This window comes from Aedes albopictus, chromosome 1 (genome assembly GCF_035046485.1).
Source record: "Aedes albopictus strain Foshan chromosome 1, AalbF5, whole genome shotgun sequence".
Lineage (NCBI taxonomy): Eukaryota > Metazoa > Arthropoda > Insecta > Diptera > Culicidae > Aedes > Aedes albopictus.
Window position 1 is genome coordinate 202850160 of NC_085136.1, and position 10892 is coordinate 202861051.

A 10892-nucleotide genomic window follows, 5' to 3' on the forward strand; every position below is an offset into this window, starting at 1 on the left:
GTTCTTCACCGTGAGAGTCGCCTCTGTTGTAAGAGACCTCACCTTGACTCCTTCGCCAAGGACCACTTCCACTAGACTTTTGTAGGCGGCGTGCTTTCGCTCCTTGTCGCGCTTGTGCTCTAGGATCATTTCACCCGTACGAGTACGTCTGATACTGCGCACGTCGGCTCCCAGATCTACGGGCTTGGCGGCATTACTGCCGACCTTCGGGGTTAGTATTTGCCTTGTCTTGCGGGCACCGCCAGACAGCTCCTCATCTGCAGTAATGGAAATACTCTCATCAAGTAGCAACTCGTGAGAAAAAAACCAACAAATGGTTTTCACGGTAATGTTTTGTGGTTCATTGTTCCTGAAAAGCAGAACTGTCACCCGTGGATCTCATATTTTTTTCTCTTCTGATCATAGTTGCTGCTAGCAATGGGGAGGACAGGAACCTAATTTGTTTCAACTTAAAACCATTACTATTTACCATTTCAACTTAAACCATTACATTAATATACGACGAAATACTAATGAAATGGCGTGAGTGCCAGCTGAAATGGACTTACGACACATAAGCGATCAGCAGATAAGGATAAAGGACAGTTAGTTTCGAAACATATGCTGTATTTGGTGTATGTTTTTTTTTGGGGCTGTTCGGGCTCGTTCGGAAGTTAGCCATCAATGTTAACTTCTTTTCCCGATCAGCCTAGATAGCTGTGTAGTGTCGGTAGCGGTTGTCTCAATTGGCTAAGAATAACACTACGGACCGCCTGATCCAGTGGTAAGAGTCCACTAAACAGGTGACCCCTAATTCATGGTGTTATGCGGCTCCGTGCCAAGGAATGAATGGTTAGGGGGGTCTAATAAAAAACCTAATCACAAACGGAGCCTGTGGAGAATTAGGGCGTCCTCCACAGTATTACGCCCTTACTGTGCTACCCGGAGCAATAGTGCAGTGAACCTTGCGTTTCTCCGAGATAATCAGTTGTCCTTCTTAAGTCTCAAATTTGAGGCTAAATAAGGGCGGGATTATTCAAATGTTGTAAATTAGCTTACATTACTACCTATACGGTTTCGCTTAATGCGTTTTCGCCAATGGCGTTTTATCAATTGACACCGATTTGGTTTGTCGTTGATGTTCCCTTTTGGTGCTGTGATTGTGAAGAGTGTAATCCAGTCTAGTTTGGGTAGTGGCTACGGCTTGGAAACCTCAGATTAATTTTCAGCGTAAAAAGCGTGCGTGGCCCATGTGGCTCTACTTCAAAAAGTTCATTTTCGTAGGGTAACTTCTGTATAGGTTACCTTGTGAACCCAGTTTTGCTTCTTTCATTATAAATGAAGTTTCGTGCCTCGAGCATGCTACATCTTAAAATAACGTTAACAGTATGTTTCAACCTTTCCTTAGCAAGCTCTTGTATTCAGCAATTTTTCGTTGATATTTGGCAGTATTGCTACGATGATTACATCATCTGAAGTAGCTCAAACATTAATTTGAGATGCTTCAGTTTGATGGATTACTTAGGTAGTACAGTTCATGGATAACTTAACATAGAATTGCACCTAACCAATCTCTGCATGAGCAGAATTTGTCATGAGTTGACTGATTGGAATGTGTCAGATGAGAAGTCTCCGTTTGACCTTCTTTGCACTTTTAAGTGTTCCTTCGCAAAATTTGCGTATTCAGGCGTCCCTGCTCAACGAACTAGGAAACCTGTACTAATTGGTTGCGACCACATTTTGTGGATAACTCGCTCCATTGCTACTCCAAGAGAGTTTCATTGTGGTTTTATACCTACAACGCCCTCCATTGTGGTATAACATAACTATTGCTTTGAAAGAAGCTTGTCCTCTGCGGTCTGTGCGGACTGCAAGAGGTATTTCTGAATGGATCTCTGATCTGTTCAAGTTCAAAATATCTTCGGATAAACCATTCTTTTGTATAGTTACGAATCTCTAGCTTCCGCTTGAGAATTATAGCTGTATAATCGACTTAGTGGGCCCTAAAAAGCTCTGGTTAATTCAAATCTTCAGGAGGAAATGGGGGTTTGTCCTATTTTTCTGCAGAGGGATTTGAGTATTTCAAACATGTTTTGAACTCTTGTAGTTTTCTATAGGGTATTTTCATGGCGTGAATTTACTTTGTAGTTTTACCCCGAAAGGGTGCGTGCGTTGTATAAAGATGGAATGAGTTTCAGATTTATCTGGTAACCTCGTTCTTTCTGAAATGCTTGAAACGCATTGTCGATTATCACATCTGTGATGTTCGTTTGGCTGACATGCCTACTCATGTGAACTCACATGCCTCCCAATTTGGGATGTCCACAGTGACTCTTTTACACAAAGTTGTATATGTTTTCAAGAAAGTACTCGCTCAAACGTAGGTTTGGCGGTAATTTCTTGAATATTGAGGATGCTTTCGATGACGTGCCTTTCAATGTCATATTGAAAGCCGCATGATGTCACAAGCTACCTCCAATGAGCTATAGGCTCTCTTTACGCTTATGCGTTTTACAATGTCCTTTTCAGGGCACTTAATAAACCCATTGTGGTATGGGCTATGAGCTCTCATTGCGCTTATGCGTTCATTCCCTCTTCTAGGGTACCCCTTCCTATTTCATCACCTTTCCCTTTCCTAATCCCATTCCATCCCTTGTCCCCTTCTCCCTCAGGTAAATGATGAAATAGGCTTATATGTATGGCGATGGCACAAATGTCCCAAATGGAGGATAACGTGCCTCTGGAGCCGGCCTTCTGATACCTGATGTTAGTTGGCCTTTCAATAAATAAATTTACTTTTGAAATCCTAATTACAGATGTGAAATTAATTGAATTTGATTTTGTATGAGAACTTATTGGACACGGTGTAATTAAACTGAAAAATGTTCAAAGCGGTTCGCGAATCAAAGACGAGTGCGTACCAGCTTCGTTAGCTCGCGAGTGAAGAAGTACGAATATATTCAGGCTTCTGTTGTTCACGAGTAGATTTACTTTGCGTTCGTGTCCGCTCAGCTGCAATCCTCACTATGTTTCGTCACTGCTCACCTGACGGATGCCTCGCCCGCTTCTCCGAGTGCTTATCACGAGCAGTCACATCCACCACTACCTGTGAAAACAAAGGCCTCCGTCTGGGTAGACTTCGTATCCATTTCTTCCACAGGTTCCACCGCTGCTGCAGTCTTCACGAGTCCCACGTGCTCCTGCTTCACATCGTCCATTGACTTACGAAGTCGCAACAGGGTCGTTTTCAGGTCCTTACTAATGTTGGACTTCGTGGACGCAAAGTCGATGATCTTGCCCAGCTGATGCTCAGCTGCCTCGATTGTGGGCAGTCCTTTTCTTTTTTGGGGGATGGCCCCCAACAACCACGCACCATCCAGTATCTCCACCGGCTGGCTTGCCGAGGAGTGGACCGGAGCTCCCACGCTGCAGTTGCGTGCGCAGCTTCTCGCACCCACATCCTCACCTCACCAACCCACTTCTTACGAAAGGCTTTGCCACGCTACTAGCACTAGCTCCCACATTTAATTTTTTGATTAGAATTTTTCATGATTAATCCCACGATTAGCACGGGAAAAAGGTCCAGTACGCCAGGGCGCTGCATTAACGCGGCAAGGGACGAAAAACTGTGGGGATGCCCAGGTACCCCACAAGCTCCGTTAACGATCGAACACAGACAAACAGACGTACAGGGGATGGCCAAAATGTGTGGGATAGGCAACAAAAAAGTTCAACATGCTGTAACTTTTCATAGAGTGTATCAAATATTCTCAAATTTTGACTGTTTGTCAACCTAATATATGTGCATCATTGGTACACATTTGAGCTCTATTGGTTAATCTTTTGCAAAGTTATAACCGCACAGAAAGAAATCATGAAAATTAAACAGCACGTAAGTTAAGCGTCGACTGAAAATTATAGCAGAAGCTACAAAATTACAGCCATTTACCGAGAGATGATACTGTCCGCTCAGTAATCAGCCAATCATGCGTACTGTTTACATTTTTTGAGGCATATTCGCTAGAAATTTACATGCAGTAACGTAAACGAGGACAGCTACGCTCAGTCGTCTGCCTCGCTGCGGAGACTGCTCTCTCGCTCTCTGTGGCCGAAGCGGTACAACAGTTTGTTGCTTTATGGTGGAACATGTTTATCTTTGATTGCTCTCTCTTCAGCTTGGTGAGACAGCCTAGTGGGGTTAGGCGTGTACTCTCACTCGGAAGATCTGAGTTCGATTCTCGTATAAAGATTTTTTTAAGTTTCTCTGAAAAGTCGATGCTTAATTAACACTTTTCTCTCAGCAATCAGCAGTGTAATTTTAAGATCACACATAAATTTCTATCGAACACGATGGAGGTAAATTTGTTACATTCAGTTCGTCATAAATTTACAGATTTTGTTCGTACTGTGCGTTCTGGTAAAACACTATTTTTTAGACTACTAATTTTTGAGCTGTCATATCTCGGAGACCAGTGAACCGAATTGAATGAAATTTTGAACTTTTATCCACAATATATTAATGCTTGAAAATCATTTAAAACATGGGTACTTTTTTGACGTTGAAAAAAGTTATGATGGATTGACACTTTTTGGATCTTTTTTGAAAAAATGCATTTTTTTACATCAGTGTTCAGAGGCAAGACCTCCAGTGGTGAACTCGCGACGACAGGTGACCAACGTTAGACCCAAAGCGGACACTTCGCGAAAATCAGAATTTCAACCGACGACAAGGTGTGGGAATTTCGGTAAAAATTGATTGTCTCGACAGAACAAGTTTAGCTTCTACTTTCAACGAGATCTATAATTGAACTAACTTACACAGTACGAACAAAATCTGTAAATTTATGACGAACTGAATGTAACAAATTTACCTCCATCGTGTTCGATAGAAATTTATGTGTGATCTTAAAATTACACTGCTGATTGCTGAGAGAAAAGTGTTAATTAAGCATCGACTTTTCAGAGAAACTTAAAAAAATCTTTATACGAGAATCGAACTCAGATCTTCCGAGTGAGAGTACACGCCTAACCCCACTAGGCTGTCTCACCAAGCTGAAGAGAGAGCAATCAAAGATAAACATGTTCCACCATAAAGCAACAAACTGTTGTACCGCTTCGGCCACAGAGAGCGAGAGAGCAGTCTCCGCAGCGAGGCAGACGACTGAGCGTAGCTGTCCTCGTTTACGTTACTGCATGTAAATTTCTAGCGAATATGCCTCAAAAAATGTAAACAGTACGCATGATTGGCTGATTACTGAGCGGACAGTATCATCTCTCGGTAAATGGCTGTAATTTTGTAGCTTCTGCTATAATTTTCAGTCGACGCTTAACTTACGTGCTGTTTAATTTTCATGATTTCTTTCTGTGTATCTAATACAATGCGTGCCTTTAGATTCGGCTTTATCTTTATATGTATGTGAGAATATGCAAAAGTAAAATATATGCGACTACAAATTCGTCAACCTAGTAGTAAACAGTGTTATCGTAAATTCTTTATGACAATTTCAATTTGAATTCAAGTAATTTAATTTTAATAACTATTCAGCTCCAAACATCCCGGGCCCCGTTGAAACAGTCCGTTTCAACAGTCATCAGCTGGCGTTCTAGCTCGCAGAAGGTTGATCGTCATCAGGCTCGTCAATCGGTAATACTCGGACCTCGGTGACTGCCCGTATATACACACCACGGTTCGTGCGCACAAGAACTACACGCACTAAACCGTCAGGGCCTGTGTATGTTTCGTCGACCCGTCCAATGTTCCACATGAACGGCGGAAGCCCCTCCTGTTTCAGAAGGACCAAATCTCCCCTCTGGATATTCGGCGAGGGAGTCCTCCATTTTGATCGCTGGTGTAACTGTGTGACGTAATCTCTGGACCAAAGTTTCCAGAAGTTTTGGACAGAGCGGCGTAGGTCCTGGAATCTAGAGAGTCGCGACACGGGATCCTTCGTCATGTCCGGCTCTGGGATGGAGAACATCGGTTCCCCGACCAAAAAGTGGCCAGGCGTAAGCACGGTGAGGTCATCGGGATGGTCAGTGAGGGGTGTGAGAGGCCGGGAGTTCAGAATGCTCTCAATGTGGGTAGCTGGTGTAGTAAACTCGTCCAAAGTGTAGGAATTGGCAGCGAAAATTCGGTAAAAGTGGTATTTGAACGACTTTACTCCGGCCTCCCACAGCCCCCCAAAATGTGGAGAGCGAGCAGGAATAAAGCGGAAGGATATTCCGGCACCAAGACAATAGTCCTTCCAGTCGTCCGCCTTGAACTGCTCGAGATATTGACGACGCAACGATTTCAACTCGCGATCAGCCCCGACGAAGGCTGTGGCGTTATCGCAATGTAGCTCAATCAACCGACCGAATCTGCACGCGGCGGACGTGAGACTCGGAACGATTTCGAAATGCACCGCTTTTACCGCCAGGCAGACGAAAATCGCGATGTACATCTTAACGTTGGCCCCCCTCCCATACAAAGGAAGAACGCTAAATGGCCCGCAGTAGTCCAGCCCGGCTTTGGAGAATATTCTGGATGGAGCGACTCTGGCCGCTGGTAGTGGAGCCATTTGTTGGTGGTAATCCGTAGGGCGGCAGCGGAAACAAGTAATGCACTTTCGGACCACTTTTCGAACTAATTCACGCCCACGCACCGGCCAAAACCTTTGGCGCATAGTCGCAAGTAGCAATGAAGGTCCTGCATGGGCCATCCTTACGTGGAGAGAGCGCGCTATCAAGAAGCTGATCTGGTGATTCGCTGGTAGAATCAATGGGAATTTTGAGTCGTATGGGCCAGGAGCATTTTTCAATCGACCATCCAGGCGCAGAAGGTCGAACTGATCGAGGAAAACGTTCAGGTTTCTTAGATGAGATTTGGCTTCGAAGTCAAGTTTAGATTGTTTGAGAAGATGGATTTCCTTAGAAAAACTGCTTACCTGAGCGAGACGTACCATGGCTTTCAATGATCCGTCGATTTCCGGTGGAGTGAGATTGCCGTACACTCTTTCTGCTTTCGGCCGTCGACAGTTAGAACCAAATCGGATACACATTGCCACTGTCCTCAACAGCTTCCCCAGGTCTGAATACAGCTCGAAAATAGAATCGTCGATTGGTGTGGTAACTAGCGCTACGGTGACGCGTTTCTCCAGCTCGGTGTCTTTAGTTGTCGTGGGTTTTGATGGGAAATCCGGCCAAGATTCAGCCGGCTGCCTTAGGAAAGGTGGTCCATGCCATCAAAGTGAGTCATCGATAATTTGACTCGGATTTGTCCCGCGCGATATGCGATCCGCAGGATTAAGCTCGGATGGGACGTAGTTCCAGGGAAGCTCACGAGCAAGACTTTGCACCTCCGCAACACGATTAGAAACGAACACTTTCCAGTCACTCGGTGGCGACTGGATCCAGTGCAATACGACAGTGCTGTCCGACCAAAACACTGCTGATCCGTCGAAATCTGTTGTTGTTCGCAGGTTGTGGACCAATTGACTGCCAAGGACAGCCGCACAAAGTTCCAACCGGGGTATGGACAAGCCACGAAGAGGAGCGACTCGGGATTTCGCAATCAGAAGCTTGCTTTCTATTTTGCCACCCATATTGGGTCCAACGACATACACACAGCATCCGTAGCCCTTTGATGACGCATCACAAAAGCAATGCAACTGATATTCCTGGTGATAGTTGGAAATGACGTGCCGCGGAACGGTAATTTTCTTCAGTTGCGCCAGATCTTCCCGAAAATGTTGCCACCAGAGACTTTCTTCTTCGCACAATTCTTCATCCCAAGTGAGCCGCTTTGCCCACAATCATTGAACGAACATCCTTGCGCTTATGACTACCGGCCCCAGTAGGCCTAAGGGGTCAAAGAGCCTTGACATTTCGGATACCACGGCTCGTTTGGTGACGATGTCTAGATTTTCCAGGTCGGGAACTTGGAAACTGAGCTTATCAGTGATTGGGTTCCACTGTAATCCTAGTGCCTTTGTGACCATACTACGTCCGATTTCCGTTGGGCCGGTTGCTCCAAGCAGTTCACTGGGTATGTGACGTAGCACGGTAGGGTCGTTGGCAGACCACTTACGAAGGGTGAAACCCCCATTAGCGAGAAGCTCTTGTAACTGCCGACATGTCTCCGCAACCTCCTCTAAGTTGTCTCCTCCAGCAAAGGCATCATCCACGTAGAAGCGCTTTATAACAACTGGTGCGGCTAGGGGATATTGGTCTCCATCATCTTCAGCGAGCTTATTTAGGAAGCGGGCAGCTTGATACGGTGAGCTGGCCAATCCGTAGGTCACCGTTTTCAGGTGGTAGTGCTTCAACGGTTGAGACGGATCCGAACGCCAAACGACAGATTGGAATCTTCGATCGTCCTGGTGGACCCACACTTGCCGAAACATTTTTTCGGCGTCTGCGGAGAATACGTACCTGGGAAGCCGGAAATTAACAACCACGGCGAGCAAAGCTGGCTGTACCGTTGGGCCGGTGAAAAGGACATCGTTCAGCGACAATTGGCCATGGGATTTGCTGCTCGCGTCGAAGACGACTCTGGTTCTTGTGGTCGTGCTTTCTGGCCGGCGTACAGCGTGGTGCGGGAGGTAAAACTGAGGACCATCGATGCGGGAACACTCCTCCATATGCCCCAGCCTAAGATATTCCTCCATAAACTGCGTATATTCCACACGCAGCTCGTCGTCTTTGGCAAAACGCCTTTCCATCATCGAAAATCTATTGGCTGCAGCCTTGTAGGAATCCCCAAGGAATGGGACGCTGGTTTCTCTAAGCGGTAGGCGTACAACGTATCGTCCTGTGTCGTCACGGGATACGGTGCGCATGAAGTGGTCTTCTACATGCTGCTCTTCCTGCGTTAGCACTCGTCCAGCGTCGAAATCGTCGACCTCCCACATCCGTTCCAGATGGGCGTTTAGATCTTGTTCGGTAGCAACGTGGCACACTACCGTCTTCTGCGCCTCTGCGGGGGATGTGCCAGATACCACATACCCTAATACAGTTTTCTGCGAAATTGGAAATCCGTCAGCGAGGGTTAGCCTTTGGGATTCGAAAAGAGCGAAAAACAGTTCCGCTCCAACAATGAGATCCACTCCGTGGGAAATGTTGAACCTCGGATCAGCTAACGGCAAGTTACGCGGAATGGTCCAGCGAGAAATGTCTACACTTCGACTAGGAAGACTCACGGTGAGTTTCGGTAGGACCAAACAGTCTATTTCTTGTTCGAAACCGCCGAACCGTGACGCGAGCGCGATATTCACCTTGAAGTGTACGTTTACGGTGGCTTGCCCGATACCGCTAACCGGAAGGCTGATTCGTGTACGCTTGAGATCTAATTTCTGGCACAGTGATTCAGGAACAAAGTTCAATTGGGAACCACTGTCCAATAGAGCCCGTGCATAGTGGTACACGTTATTCACATCTCGAACTCGAACAACAGCCGTCGATAGGAACACAATGCTTTCAAAAGTATTGTTTGCTTGGGTCAACGATGTGGCGGGTGGTAGAGGCTGTGGAGGCTGGGCGCAGTATGGGGTTGGTTCAGATTCGTTGCGATCGAGCGAAACAACCGGCGACGGAGAGGGGGGTTGGTCGATCGTGGCGTGAGGCGACGAATCATTTTGCGAGACCGGCGCGGCTGGCTGGGGTAACGAACGCGTGAGCACCACCGGTGGTGCATTTGCGACCGATAACGATATCTCAGCTTGAGATGTAGTGGTTGCTGTAGAACAGATAGCTGTACACGCTTGGGTAGTGTTCGGCATTTGCTCTTCGTTCGGTGGAGTGATAACCGCCGAATTCGACACCGGTGTTGGTAGATGTAGCATACTGTGATGCTTCTTCCCACACGTTCTACACAAACTACTTCGGCAGTCCTTAGCCATATGGCCACCTCTCAAACAATTTATGCACAAACGGTGTTTTTTTGGCGAAGTCGAGTCGATTGTTCGGGTTCAACTTGATGAACGCATCACACTGAACCAACGCGTGAGCTTGTTTACAGCTCGGACATTTCGTAACGTTATCAGAAACCACGTGAGAAGAGGTCGATTTGGCTTTTGGGGGCTTCACTTGCACAGTCGAAGAAGAGTTACACGACGTGGAGCACTTTTGTAGAGTACGCGATCTCTTTCGGATGAACTCAAGCAAATCCGTATACTGAGGCGATTCTTCTTCACTACACTGAGTTTCCCACTCGATGAGAGACTTCTCGTCAAGTAGGCTGCTTAGGCGCTCCACCAGGAAAGAATTCCAGTGGGCATCTATATTCTCGAGCTTGTCGAGAATTCCAACAAGGCGGTTAAACTCGTCCGCTAATTCGGACAAGGCTGAAGAAGTACCCTTTCGCACTGACGGCAAGCGGAAAAGAGCAGACATATGCTGTTTCACGAGATAGTGTTTTCGTACCGGTCACAAATGGTTTTCCATGCGATAGCGTAATTGTCCGCGGTAATCGCAATGGAAGCGATAAGACGAGACGCGTCACCCTTCAAACTGCTGCGCAAATAGTGCAGTTTTTGCACAGCCGACAGTTGCACATTTGAGTGGATTACGGATTTGAACAAATCGTGAAACTCGGTCCATTGCTCCGGTTGGCCGTCGAATTCCGGCATCTTCAACTCCGGAAGTTGGCCCGACATGATTTGTTGAACCGGCGGCGGCGCGACGTGCTGAACGATTCGGGGTTCTTGATTAATCGGCATTTGATTGTTTCGAGGGAGCTTCCATGACTTGTATTCTTGGTATATTTGGTGTGGCTTCGTGGTCGTGCGGCTAAGGTCACCAAGCCTTTAGTCGCACCGTGCTAAGGAGCGCGGGTTCGATTCCCGCCGCAGCTGTCAGGAAAAGTTTTCGGCTGTGCCACTGGGCGTTGCATGCTAGTCCGTTGTCTAGTGTCGTGCTTCCTTCAAAGAGCAAAT

General features: G+C 46.6%; 1 protein-coding gene across 1 annotated transcript; it reads right to left on the bottom strand.

Moving 5' to 3' along the window:
• Window positions 1-7772: 7772 nt before the first annotated feature.
• LOC134290733 (uncharacterized) lies at window positions 7773-9857 on the bottom strand. Its single transcript, XM_062857926.1, has one exon. It carries the CDS (start codon window positions 9855-9857, stop codon window positions 7773-7775), a length of 2085 nt encoding a protein of 694 aa, XP_062713910.1.
• Between the last annotated feature and the right edge of the window lie 1035 nt (window positions 9858-10892).

What these genes read in the sequence shown, in the direction of transcription:
- LOC134290733 (XM_062857926.1), bottom strand. Translation starts at nt 9,857, where the DNA reads ATGGCTAAGGACTGCCGAAGTAGTTTGTGTAGAACGTGTGGGAAGAAG.